This window comes from Poecilia reticulata, linkage group LG21 (assembly GCF_000633615.1).
Source record: "Poecilia reticulata strain Guanapo linkage group LG21, Guppy_female_1.0+MT, whole genome shotgun sequence".
NCBI classification, from domain to species: domain Eukaryota; kingdom Metazoa; phylum Chordata; class Actinopteri; order Cyprinodontiformes; family Poeciliidae; genus Poecilia; species Poecilia reticulata.
The window spans coordinates 21,846,597-21,861,464 of NC_024351.1; the positions used below are offsets into that span (position 1 = coordinate 21,846,597).

The following is a 14,868-nucleotide window of genomic DNA, read 5'->3' on the forward strand; positions in this document are numbered from 1 at the left end:
TGCTATCTTGGCAATGGTGGATGGATTTTACAGCCCTGGCATTTACCCAATCGAACGTTGGCGATTGGGTAAAATTTGAAACTTGAACAGAGTCTACCCTTCCAGCAAGAAACCATTTTTCAATGGCTGAGGGTCCAGACCCTCTGGTTTGGTTTTTGGGACTRGTTTTTACCAGGCTAGAAAACTGCTGAAATGTTCCGTCACGTTCCCACAGTTGAAATTTTGTTAAAAGAGGAGCTAATTACAGTGTCATAGAACTAGAAGTTTTCTTTTATTCATTTGGGGTTTAGAGCAGGGCTTCCTGCTCCATCCTGCGTGCCAGAAGAAGAAACAAAATTATYTTAATGTTTAGAGAACAGGCTAAACCGACTGCTTCTGAATCAGGTCAGGCACATTGTTTTCAAAAGAAGGGATCAACAACCACTTTTTATAATTTTGAAACAAATGTTAGCAACAGGCTACGTTTTGTTAGTATTTGTGAAGTAAAACAAATCCCCCAACAGTAAAGAAAWTACTTTCTGTGAGGTCCATTCAGAAAAAATGAACCAATCGCTTTCCCTCAACTTTTGTTGGATGTTTTAAATTATTTTTCTTACAATGATAGTAGTATCTGAACTCCAGTGCTTTTGTCTGATGTAATTGTACCATCAGCTGCTACTACTTTTTCCTAACAAATCCAGGCCTCGTTTTGCTTACGAAAACAAGAMGTATGCTTGTTTTTAAACCTTTTCAGTAGTAAAAAACAAGACAGAAGCACCGGCCATCACTCATAATCTACACAATAAATCTATACTACTACTAAGTTCCGCAGGAGCATATTCTATGTAACTGACCAAAATAATAATTGTATTGTCATGGGTGTAATATTCACTATGGTATATTAGCAGAAGTAGGAAGAGTTCAAGTATTTATTATTTTAAATTAATTCAATCAGTTTATGTTAATTGTATTTTGTTTAAAATTTGCGTATTAGCATYGTTATAACCTGAATCCCTATTATATTTAATCGATGTTACCGTACCAATACTGGCCCAAGCCAAGTACTAGCCAGCTTTCTTCCTTTCTCTCTGYTTTTCTGTTTAKAATTCTAAACATCRTGCATCAATATAACCTGGTCAAAAGTATAAAAGTAACTCAACAATTTGTAACTTTGGCTCTATTTGTTTTGTCAGTGTAAATGGTTAAAGGAATTTAGATCTAAAAGTAAAAAAAAAAAAATCCCAGAAATTAAATTTGTATTAATAAAATCCACAGCTTTCAGAAAAAAACTACTTCATCTGGAAGGAACAATCTGCTAAATCATTAAGAATTACAATGTGCATTTTGTTGGRATTTTTCTCCAAGGTAATTTTTTTCCTCACAATACTAGGTCATAGTTATTTACTTGCCTCATTTTTTATTTTTATTGTAAAACCTGCATCATCATCACTTTCAATCAACAGCAGTCAACTTTGGGATGAAGGGTTTTCAATTTATGGTCAYTACTTTTCTTATGAATATTAAAACTCACTGAGATTTTATTTTTGAATTAAAAAAACAACTAGAGAACAAAAGCTTCTGTACACTATTTGGCACCATTAATAGGAACTGAACGGAGTTCGAACCTGACACAGAGACAATCACCAACCGCACCGTAACTGAGAGTTTCTGCTGTGATTGATCCGCTGAAGAGCTCAACATAATAAGCCGACATTTTGGTTTTAACGTTTTCAATGCACAACACTGGAGTTCTGCTGTTAGGCTTATTGCCTTTGAAATGCTGCTGCACAACAGTCCCTTCCCACCGGCTCTCGCCCTCTGCAGCTCACTGCAGCATTTTCTGGCCCCTGCCTAAGAATTTCYACAAACTCTGGAACAAACTGAATTTTCTCCCTCTGCTTTTGCTGAACCTTGACAGTTCTATCCTCGCAATTTAATGTGGAAGATAGTTCTTCGTAACGGACACAGTGTAAGCCATCTGCCAGGTTCAGCTGTTGCTGAGCTATTTTTGATGCTACAGAAAATCATGCAGTGGGCTTCCGGCCTACTGTATTTTTCTCTCTGCACATGATTTGGTTTTGTCTCCTTTTGCTGATACTGAGGGGGTTAAAGTAAGGTRTGTGCAGAGTCGTTTTTGTCTGYTTTATCTGCTCACGTATCACTCTTACTGACGCAGTGTCCACCCCTTAAGGAACTTCGATGACCCTCATCTGTTTATTGARAGATGACTGCAGGAGATGAACACATAACTGGTAACATCARTACCCACRTATTACCGTATTTCTGCAGATTTCTTTAAAGATTTAGCAGGCAAGTTTTGGTAACTAAATGGTTTTGTATTTCTAGGAGTTGGGGAAAGCTTAAGTAACCAGTTTGTGCTAATGACACACTGTCTGGACCGAGGGACTGAATGATCGACCAGTTGGGGCTGCGCTAGAACCCGGTCAGCTTAGCTGCTGTTAGGGAGCAAACACTCCGTGGCGGACACCATACACTCCCCTGCATCGTAAGAGATGCCTCAGCATCTGAGAGTTTACCAGYAAGCCAYGGTTTCTGATCACTGACGTTAGTAACTGCTCAAACGTTTGTCACGTGATCAGGATTTTCCCTGACTTCGATGCACTCTATCTCCTCCCGTTCCCTCTCCCGCTCGCGTTCCCTCTCCCGCTCTTTCCGCTTCGCCCGCTTTTTCTTCTTGTGCCTCTTTTTGGACGGCGGAAAGAAAGTCAGGAAGACGGGCAGGATGACAAAACAGTGCAGCAAGGTGCAGCCTGCCGTGAGCAGGGAGCACTTGAACAGCGTGTAGGTCAAATTGGAAGGCACAAACACTAGAGGCATGATCCCGATCACGAAGCAGGACGTGTTCTGCAGGATGGCAGCCCCGTGCTCCTCCAGTGCCAACTTGATGCACTGCGTCCTAGTGTGCTCAGTGGCCAACACAAAAGTGTACAGGTGTGGTGCACAGTGATCCATAGCGAAGTTGAGAGTATAAATAAGGCACAGGATTGAGATGCTGTCCATGCCGACGTTCCAGAGGGTCATCAAACCCAAGACGCCCAGCTCCACGGACGTAACCGTGAGAATGAGCCAGAAGTTTCCCAACGGGTTGATGACCAGGAAGAACGTGAGGATGAGAATGGTGAGCACGCTGAAGCCTGAGGTCAGGATGGGCGAGATGACGGAGGAACTGTAGCGGTCCATGAAAACAAACGTGGGATTGAAGGCAATGAACTTGATGCTGTTGATCAGCATCAAGGGGCGAAGCTTCTCCAAGAGCTCCACCACCTCCTCTCTCTTTTTCTCTGTGGTCCGCGCTACCAAGTACATGCGCGAGGCGATGATGTCGTACTCGTCTGTGTTGCGGTTTTTCGAGAAGATGATGTCCTCTGTAAAGTGCTGGTACTCCGGGCTGCGCAGGAAAGAASCCTTCAGAATATTGATGAAGTCACTCTTGGTCGACGCGCTGATGTTCACCACACGGAGGTAGTGGAAAAAGTTGTCCATCCAAGAGATCTTGTTGAAGCCATGACTGAGAGTCTTCAGGTGCTCCTGCACAGTGGAGTTCCAGTACTCGATGGGCTCATAGATGTAAAACCCAATCACAGGACTGTAGTTACTGAAGTACTTCTGCTGGGTCACAGCGTACGAAACGCTTGGCGAGTTACTGGCCAGCAGGTTCACTATGTTCGATCCATCACTAATTTGTAAACATCCCATGAATGAAAAAGAAGCATAGATGAGATAAAGGATGACCACGAAAGGCTTGACGTAGGTGTTGGTAATCCACTCGGTGTAATGCTCGCGCAGGAAGTGCTGGATGAAGTGATTTTGGTACGGCACACTGTCGTGGTGTGTGGACAGGTCGTGGCCGTCGCTCATCATGGTTTTAAACCATGTTGGCTGGCGATCTAAGTATTCCACTGAGGGGATCTTGCAACAGAAAACGCTGTGGTAGCGGTTCTGCTCAAGCTGTCCGGCAAACACCAGGCAGGAGCCATAAAAAGAGAAAACGTAGAAGTAGTTGACCAGGATGGCCACGCACATGCTCTGGCAGAAGATTTTCACCGACTCGATGTTGGTGAAAGGGCTGGCTCCCATGCCGAAGGTGATGATGTAGAGCGAGCTGGTCATGGTGTAGCACACCATCACGTCGGCGAAGGCGTCGGCCACGCGCTCCTTGAAGGGAAGGTTTTCCCTTGTTCTCCTCCAACCTGCCAGAAGTTCAAACACCCCTTTGGTTCCATGACCTGCAGAGGAAAGGAAAGAGGAATGTCAGGATATGAACATAGAAGTAGCAGATTTACAGTATTTGATGTGGTCATATCAGTCAAACCACTCAGAAAATATGGGTCATATAGGTGGATTGGTGGGTCACCTATCTGACCCACCAATCCACATCGCTTCATCTCTACATGGGTATTGGATTAGTAAAACCCTATGATAATATCAWTGTACTTTTTTCCGTCCTTTCCATGATAACACGGATACTTTGCAAAACTGACATTCCCTGCTTTGTTTGCAACTCCTGTGGACACAAAGACCGAGAATTTTAAAAGTCCATTCCAAAAGGACAACTTTTCAAAAACTCAGATTATAATATATCCATGTATGATATATAAAAAAATGGAGTGTACTTTTACAGCAATTCATCAAATCTATAGAAGCCAAAGGCGCCACATTCAGTCATCCAGCCATTCACGCACACATTCACAAGTATTGGTGGGAAGCTACTACATAGTAGCCACTGCTGCCCAGGGGCAGTCTGCTATGGCAAATGGGGATGCTGTGTGTTAATGCACTGGGAATAGAAACATTTTATTTGTGCACAGATATTTACTTCAGTCAGCTTAAATCTTGGATCTTACCATCAGAATGGTGCAGTTTYACTCTGATCATGATGCTTGTGTTTTGAGAAAAACAATCTGAGGGATTTGCATGAAAATCAACAAATACGGACCYATTCTTATTTCCCAAATTGTTGCATTTCTTCAAGCTGCTGCCATAGCAGAGACACTTAGCSTAACCAGGTGTTGTTTTCACACCTGATTGTCCGGTAGACTCAGCTCCACTGGAGACCAAAACTCAAACACTTTCAGTTGGTGTGGCTCGCTTTCACACTACAGCATTTACTTAGTATTAGATCAATATAAAAATTCCCACTATCGTGCACCCATAATAAATATTAATGAGTCAAAATGAGTTCCACTTTTCTATAAACAGCCAACAGCTTCTCAAAGAAAAAAAGTTGGTATTTCATTAAAAACAACTGTCAAGAAAACATATATTTAATTAAGGACAGCCAGTGCAATTTGGATGACAAATATTGCTTTTGGCACATTGCTAAGTGGATCAAATATTTTCCGACAGGATTCTGCATCTTTCTCATATGAATCTTGGAAACTATGTCTCCAAGATTTGTGAATTTGGATGTTCTCTCTCTGCAAGCGTGGGATTTCTCTGGGTACTCTGAATCCTCCCACAGTTCACTATCTAAATTGCCCAAGGTGTGTGTGTGTGTGTGTGTGTTTTTGTGTGTATAAAGCTAATCTCTTCTCCTCCATCTAGTTCCCTCCACCTCCCCCACTTGCTGTCAGTGCTAACTATTTTCTGTAGACCCTTATGGCATGCAAATCAGCAGAAAACCTTTGCTGCACCTTTAAATAAATCATACATTTGTTTTACCCGCTTTGTAAGCGTCTTAACACCGTTCCTTTCCACCGCCTTCTCTCCTCTCCTCTATGCGAGACGTAATTGTACTCGGGGGTTATTACGCAACGGGATCCAAATCCGTCTTCTTCAGGTCCATTCACTGGAATCCAATCTGTGGGCCTTTTCACGAGTCAAAAATACAGACAGAGAAACACGGCGTACAAAGGCATAGTGCAAAACCACCCACGCTGGAACACCCATTCACCCACACGCCGTGCCGCCGTTTGAAAAATGCACAAGCCGCATGGCTGGGAGTAAATGTGCTTCGGCAGGAAACAGCGAATGCACGATCWACTCCATGTTCCCGGGCCASATGAATGTTTCACAGCGGTGAACGCCGCCGCATTTGGAACACCCCAGTCATCGGCCTAAGGATGTGCCTGCTCGACGCCAGCAGGCCAACGGAGTCACTACCCTTGACGGTTTTCTAAATTCCCCTCGTTTGACACAGAGGGGAAAAAAAAGCTAATTAACTATAAAGGATTAAGCCTATGTAATGAGTCAGCTAGATGACGCTTCCTGCTTTTAGTTTTATTAAGCTGTCCTGCAAGTCAATTAGTTAGTGTCACTTGGTTTAGAGGGAAGGAAGAGAGGGAAGAACACCAGGGGCCTAAGCATGCGTCTCCCTACTCGGATTATCCAACAGGATGTAAAGAAGGATGTCATTTTGTAGACATGATTGAAAAGGATCTAAAATTCATTATGGTGATTGATTTCAGGCARGTGGAGGTGGATAACAACAAGCAGCCCATCTGGAGACGAGTCCCTGGTTAGAGACATTACCAACAGAGACTTCTGCCGTCGCTGTTGAACATCCAACAAATTAGGCTGTGTCACTTCCAGCGCATCTGGAAAGTGTTCACAACCTTTGCTTAATACTTTGTTGAGCCACCTTGGGGAGCTTTTACAACCTCAAGCCTTTCTGAACGTTCATTCCTCACTGTAGTTCTTCTCCAGCTCCATCAGGTTGGATGGAAACGTCTGTCAACCATGTTCAGATCTCTTCAGAGATGTTTAATCCGATTCTAGGCTGGACTCTGGCTGACATTCACAGAMGTTTTAGATGGCTATGTGCTTTGAGTCATTGYCCGGCTCTAGTCTCAGGTCAAGATGCTCTGCAGCAGGTTTTCATCCAGGAAGTCTCTGCACATGCGCCTGATGTTCACTCTTGCTGGGTACGTCAGAATGAATGAATCAGAATACCTTTACTGTTATTGTACAGAAGCRCGAGAAAGTTTCATTTCAGTATGGCCCGTCCAAATAAAATACAAACAAACAGCATAAGCCGTGGGTAGACAGGCGCCTGATGCTGCAGCCATCATGGGAGGCTGACCATGGTGCCGCCAAATTCCTACCTAAACTTTGACCTGCTGATGTTTAGTAGATGCTAACAGATATAAACCAAAAACGTCTGCAAAGTGTGAACGCCACATAGAGAGTCAAGCGTGAGGTTGGAAGGAACTGAACAATCATACGGTGAACTCTGACCCACTAACATAAACATCACATTCATTATGGACGACGGGGAAAGTGGATGTGACACAGGGCAACAGATGTTGTTTTCTGCCGTTTATAATTACTGCGTTAACAAARCTAAACCCAGTCACCATGATGTTCCTTACATGAAGCCACGCAATTTTTCTGCGATTTTACAACCGAACACGACTCCGACTCCGTAGTGRAAACCCATACTCTCCTTTGATCTTGTTCTCTGATCCGCGCACACACACTCTGCAGAGCAACGCCGAGTACACAGTCAGCAAAGAGAGCAGCCTGGCTGTACTCTCCCAGTGATGTCATCTTGTTTTTGGCAGCTGCAGTGAAAAACTTCACCAGTCTGACTCAAAATCGCTTCTGCACACAACACACTTGTTTATGCTGCATAAAGACGAGGTTGTTTTTTTTAAAGCCGAGGTTGTTGTTTTTTAAAGCCAGGAATTACCATGTAAGAATGAGCACATTGCATCTCTGATGACAACATTAACACATTCAGATGTCAGGAACCCTGACTAACTTTGTTTTCCTTCAGTGGTGCCTTCAAGGCTGCCGAGTGAATAAAATATCCACTGTTTCTTTGTACTTAAGGGAATTTGTGTGTTGGAGTGAAACTGAGTTGCTATGGCAACTGGGGATGCTGTGTGTTAATGCACTGTGAATAGAAATATTTTATTTCTGCACAGATATTTACTTCAGTCAGCTTAAATCTTGGGTCTTATCAGAATGGTGCAGTTTCACTCTGATCGTGACGCGTGTGCTTGGAGAAAAACAAATCTGAGCGATAGGATTGATTGACCAGACAGTATTGGAACTAAAGTGATCAAAGTAATTGTTGTTTTTATATAACTGACACTAAAAATTATTAAAAGACAAACATTTGCATGAAAATCAATAAAAATAGACCCATTCTTATTTGCCCAAATTGTAGCATTTCTTCAAGCTGCTGCCACAGCAGAGACACTCAGCCTAATCAGACCAAAACAACAAGCTGGTGCTGGAAGTTTAAGGGACCAAAATGGCGACAACTGTTACATTTTTAGCTGCTGTGGTTTGCTTTCACACTGCACACACTGCACTCTGCCAAATGAACCAAACCATTTGAAAAACTTGTTCACCTCCTTTCCTGTGGTGGCGCCGCAACAAAAAGCACTGAAAGAAAAGACACAAAAACCTGAGCGCAACTTCCTTCTCCATTAAATGTAAATAGAAAATCAGATTTTTATCTGTTGTAGGATTTCTTTTTTGTCTTCGGTAAAAAGMCCAAAAGCCATTTCTACCGCTAGCACAACACTCGCAGGTTTGTTTTGGTTGTATTTACCCAGAATGCCCTGCGCTTTAGTCAACTACCTGTTTTGGAGTGGTCTCCAGTCCGCTTGGCCTTCACATATGCATTCGAATAGAACCAAAGTTCACTTCATCCAAACCAAGACCGAGGCTTGTAGGTGGACCAGAGTTTGTTTTTTTGGTTCTCATCAGAGTTATATTATTCATTCACACCTCTGCATACGACCTGGACATTCCAGTCAAAGGAACTGAGCAGACAAAGTGGACTAAAAAGGGCTGGAGGGAATGCAGCCTTATACTCTGCTAGCATGGTGAGTACATCCAGAAAAAAACAGCTGACCAGGCTAACAAGGTTATTGTTCAGAAGTACTTTCTCTATGAGACAAACTAACAAAAGGAAATGCAAAATGATGCCGCTTGTTAGCTATTCTAATGCTAAAAGATAACAGCGTGACTGATGTTTGAGAGCAATTTACAAAGACCAATAAAGCTCCTGTATTTGTAACATTGACATCCTAGAGCTTTTACTAAATAGTGAGTTKCTGGAGGTGCGGTCTCTGTTGAAGTTTTATATTTTACACAATAGCAAATGATGTACGAAATTCGCCAGAAGTGAACTGCAAGTAAGCCTGTGGGGAGTTCTTTACAGTTCATCTTTACATCTTTGCCAGCAATAAAATGTATTTGATATTCCTCTTGCTCCAAATTTAATTGGTCTGTGTTTTTGAGTGTGGCTAACATGGACAGAATGGCTTTGTTCATTTCCTCCGTTGCCAATGCCAAACTACAACTATGTAGACGCAGAATACAATTCTAAAGCAGTGCAGAAAATCTGCATCAATCCTTGATGACTACTCCTTCTGCTCACTGATTGGTCCAGTTGAAATTACAATGAAGAAATCAACCTCAATGAAAGAAATCCCAGACGGAGCACTGAAGGGAGATGAGAATGGTACGGTGTAAGAAGGAAAYGACCACAATCAGGTCAATGACGAGTGTATGTAAAGTTCTGCCTAGCACCGTATAAAAAGATCCTGTTCAACTGTGAGAACATCATCGCTGGTCACTGGTCTAAGAAGGTTTCCCAAAGTACAACTGTCTGTTCCTTCCAGGTCACACACTGATAAGAATCATGCATCAATTTAACTTTGCTAATCTTTGCCGACAACGCTGACGAACTTTCACAAAAACAAAAGAGCTTCAAAGATCCCATCCGTTCTTTTGACTCACCTGTTCACCTCTTATCTAATCGAGGATAAGCTCGATTAAGGACTAATGAAGGGTGAAGGGTTAAGGTCGGTGACCCTGTTACGCAACAGGATGTGTGCAGACAGGGAGAACAAATGGAAACTGGAGCTGATAATTAACGGATGAAGAAGCAGGAGGTGCTGCAATCCCAGCATTCTGCCTGGTGCAGGTACAGCGCTGAACGGATTGTAACAGGGCCGTTTGTCTCCGTCTGTCTTGCTGGCTATTTTCTGCCGCAAAGGGAGTCAGGGGGATAAAAGAAGTCAGCCTTACAGTCTCGCACAGTGACCACGGGTCTTCTGTAATGGAGGTCCTTGCCCTCTTTGCCCTCATCTCCCTCCCCAGCCTACGACAGAATTCTACCAGGTCGTTAAGCAAAATTACTGCCCTAAAACTTCTGCGGCCGGCATGTCCCTCTCAACACATCCATCACACGGCAAGAGAGCGTGTCAAGGGGTCCCGTTCACTGTGGATTCCCCTGATACAGGCCGCCGTTAACAGTGCCGGCCTGTCACACGGGTGATGATGACAGAGGAGGCAATATCGCATGGAGGAGGTCTTGTTGCAGAAGACCGACCCAAACTCAATAAAAACAGATGGGGTAAGAGATATTGAGGACGAACACCGGGGGAACCCAAATGCAATCTTCACATAGCAATCAATACCTGGGTGATTTTGTTCCATTAGAAGCCCAGTGAGCTTCTCTGCAACAAGGAAAGGACATTTTTCCAAAGGAAATCTTTATCGCCACCATTTTACCTAAATGTCCTTGTCTGGCTAATTGCAGTTGTTAGCACGCATATTAGTTTTAGCTGGAGGAGATCTTAACCGAGCGGGGAGGTATCACTCAGAACTAGTCTGCAGACGGTTAGTTTCTTTATCCGGGGAAAGTAGAGGGAAGATTCAGAAGCTGCTCTGGGGAAAACGTCAGACTGCAATCACAAATAGCCATAAGATTAAGCAGCTAAATCATCTCAAAGGCACTCAAGAACCGATTTTTTCCAATTTAGCAACAAACGGAAAAAGACTTCAGCATGAAGTCTCATTTAAAGGTCAAAGATATCAGGGTGTTTGGAGGAGAAATAAMTGTAGGATTGTTTTTTCTTTGCCATTTTTAGAGGATATTAGACACARGTGATATTTGTCACAATATTTAGTAGCATTTACTAGCATAATTGTAAACATGGTGGGAAAAATGCTGCTATGTAAACTATGAAACACAATTGCTGTTTTTACAAATAAAATATATGGATCTGGAAGGCCACTGGTTCCCAAACATTTCTGTGCCATGGCCCCCGAAGACCTTTAGTTTCTGGCTGTGGACCCCTTTTCCAAACCCACAGACAATGATATTACATAAACATTAATGTTTAGGATGTTTTTCATCACTTTTATTCAATATCTAATCATCATTACATTTGGTTAGCAGAAATTCTGCCTCAAACTTTCTGATTTCAGTCAACCAGGKGCTGTTAGTAGGACAATTCTTTTTATCTTCTTCTTATTAAAAACTTGTCCATTTTGCTCTTGCTATGCTAGCAAGAGGAGCAAAGCAGCTTGATAAAATTAACTGTCAGCCAATCAGAAAGAAAATAACATTTCAGGACATCATTTTAACTTAGATTGTATAATAATGAATGAAAAATGGAAAAACAAAATATTAAAAAGTTCTGATTAAGAATTTTTTTTAGTTTCAATCTCTTGATTTTTCAATTTTGTTTTTCATTTCTTCTCTYGCGCTTTCTGAGGCCCTTCTGGCCACCAGGGGAGCCTGGTGGCCATGAGGACACCGGCGTCATCATGACATTTATAACCTAAAGCTTTAAATCTTGGGTTGTGGTGCATATGCTTAAACCAAGCAACGTGTCGCTTCATGTTTTCTGGCAGAATCCACTGAAGGAGTAAATGAAAGTGGAGTTAGATGAAAAGCCAAGTAATCAAGCTGATTACAAAACAGCCTCCTGGGAACCCAAAACCTGTGCAGCAAATCTCATGGAAGTCTGTCCAACACTTGCAAAGATGTTCCAATAACATTGTGGCTCTGGAGGAAAAGATCCAGGATCAGCAAAGCGTTAAGACCCACAGTAGGATAATGATCCATTTATAACAGTGATAATAGAGAAATGGAGGCTTGTCTCTGTTACGCTCAAAACAGGAAGACACTTTGTAGGTTTGATGAAGTTGTCTGTGTGGTGCGTCAAAKAAAAGAAATAACATTTTCTGGCACCCCTGGTAAAAATATGCTAAAAGCAATGTATTAATCTTGTACTGTACTTGTACTATATTTAGCGCAATGTGATAAAGCCGTTCAGTTTAACAAGGTTCCACGGACTCTTTAAAAATCTCCAGCATCACAGATCCTCCACTGTACTTAACAACGGGTGTTTCTCACAGCAAACCARCCTATTGTTTTGTGTTTAAAGGGGCAGTATTATGTAAAATTTACTTTCTTGACTTTACATCATGTTATACTTGTCATGTTATTTCTTCACCAAAAACATACCTGGAGTGTTGATTTGATTCTTTCATGCAGGTTTGAGAAATCCTTTCATCTCTCATGACAACCATTCAGCCATGCAAAACGCCTGGGTGCACATAGCACCGCCTTCGAGGAYAAAGCTCCTCCTCTGAGCTGCATATTCCAAGTTTCCATCTCACAGAGCAGCCCTTTCTCACAACTCCCCCACTCAGTTCCTTCAGACTAGCCAGTAGCAAATAGCAAACACCTGGGGGAACTGCTCATCAGTTGAGCTCATCATACAAGCACAACACTGGTAAAAACATTGTTAAAGGGTGAATAGAGRAGATGATTTCCTGAAGGCAGAGTTTCAGAAAGAGCAGAAGCTTCTTAAAGAGACAGAGACTCAATTTTAAAGGCATTAAATTACTAAGTCAAAGACAAAGGCCATTCATAAATGCAGTGGGTTGACCCTTCAGTTGATTGTGAGGTGTAATAATCACCTGTAGAATGAATGATCTGAAAGAGAGTTTAGTCTTAACTCCACATGCTTAAGTTTGTTCACAGCACAGGCTATGAATCTTTTACCATAGAAAARCCTGACATTCTTTTCCTTTCATAATGTGATATTTGAAAAGAAAAATCGCTTTTGGCAAGAAATGACGTAGGCCATTATTTTTGGAAGGTGACGACAAGTTTAATAGGAAATAACCAGACGATGACACGACTGAAGTTAAACTGTTTAGCACTTTCCTAATGATACCTGCCTCAAAAGCCACATCCATCCAGTCACACTCACAAACACACACACGTATACACACATAATGGATCTATTGGCAACTTGTGGCTACATTCTTTGCCCAGGGAAAGCTGGAATTGCACCTACAACTTGGACTGCATGAATGATTCCACCCTGAATAAAACAAAAGACCCATTTTGCTGATTTTTTGGGGGGAAGGAGGTTTATATACTTTGTATTTATTTGTTTATTATTTCTTTCCATATTGCAGCATTTAGTATTTTAAGTGTAAACATTCATACAAAGTAAATCKGCAGTAACAGTAAACCTTTTCTTGTTTTTGGAGAAACCAGCAATCTGTTAGTGCTTTTCTTTTTAGTGAAACTCAAAAATAAACCTGGGGTGAATGCTGAGTAATTTAAAAACTGCATCCCTGCAACACAGCGGCAACATTATACCAGATTTTGAGTAGGAGTCTGGCAGGGCTTGAAACACATTTTCTGGAACTGCCCTGAGGTATGAAGCAGCAAATTTAAGGTTATTTGCATTTTCAAGCTCTCCTCCGTCCTCCGTCCTACCGCTAAGAGAACTTCTGATGCAATGTGTTCATTTAAATCTTTCATAAGCTTACATCTTTCCTTCCATTCTACAGTCTCTTTCATTCTGACCCACTTGTTCACTTTTGTTATTTTCTGTAGTGTTTTTTAAGTGGGGTTTATATTGTATGTATGTTAATCGCTTTCAACAATATTTAAAATCATCAATGATGCAGTTGACATTAATTAATGTTTCCCATATTTTGATAACAGTAGAAATTCAGCATCAAAACATGAAGTCGAGAAAATGATAAATTTTCCCGACCTAAATTATACATTTCAATCTTCCCTAAAGTCTCTCCGATACATCTCAGTTCCCAATCATCTAAATTAGTTTTGTCGTTTCACTGAGCTGAAACTAGCAACTTCTCCAAGATCGATTCCAACTCGTTTGTGAGTTTTAGAGTCCTCGCACCTCTGTCCACACCAACAGTCTGAGTGTTCGCCAGTTTGACCAAGTCCATCACAAATTTGTCGATAAGCCAGGAATCCGCAAGCTCCAAACAGCAGAAATCCTGTTATCATGAATAAATCCAGGGTGAATCCCGTCGGGTGTGTCCCTGCAGGACAAGAGGGCCCTGCTCTGCCCAGACTTCTCGTCGAAAATGGGATCAATTGCATTGAGAGATCGGTTGACTTGGATTTGGATGATGTGCAAAGAAAGGCTCCAAAAGTATAGAAAAAGACAAGACAGAAACAGAGCAAGCAGAGCAGACATGGGCAGGGAGGGAGCAGAGGAAAGAAGTGTCCGCCTTCATCGAGAGCAAGAGAGGCCGTGGGTACAAGGCCCATTCCTCAGAAAACAGAAACTTATCACGCTACAGAGACATGGTGTGATTTCAGGGAGTGTCTTCAGTCCATACAATCAGCTAGCCTCCTCCTTTTCCTTAGACGCTGCACAGACTTCTTTTTAGAAACTCTTCTCAAATGAAATGGTAAAAGTATCTCCTTTCAACGCTGAAAGTGAATAAAATAAGTAAAGTCTGAATGATTTTGTTGGCTGATTTTATGCTCCGTGTGTCAGTACATTTTTGATCCATCGGTAAGGATTTTCCATCCTCAACAATTGCTATCTCAGAAGATGGTTGTGTGCTGAGAAACGAGTTGTTGCCTTGCAGCAAGAAGGTTCTGGGTTCGATTCCCGGCCCCGGTCTTTCTGCATGGAGTTTGTATGTTCTCCCTGTGCATGTGTGGGTTTTCTCCGGGTACTCCGGTTTCCTCCCACAGTCCAAAAACATGACTGTTAGGTTAATTGGTCTGTATAATCTCCAACCTCCCATTCATCAGCAAAATTATTGAAAAAGCTGTTTTTAAGCAATTAAATAACTTCCTAACAATAACAAACTGCTTTGACTCCT

The 14,868-nt window shown here is 42.1% G+C and overlaps 1 protein-coding gene across 1 annotated transcript in view; it reads right to left on the minus strand.

Moving 5' to 3' along the window:
- Positions 1-6: 6 nt before the first annotated feature.
- ptchd4 (patched domain containing 4) overlaps positions 7-14,868 on the minus strand; it is a 40,844-nt gene continuing 25,982 nt past the window's right edge. Inside the window, exon 3 of the mRNA XM_008398570.2 lies at positions 7-4,226. Within this exon, the coding sequence (XP_008396792.1) occupies positions 2,557-4,226 (1,670 nt within the window). The 3' untranslated portion in view covers positions 7-2,556. The remainder of the gene's footprint in view (positions 4,227-14,868) is intronic.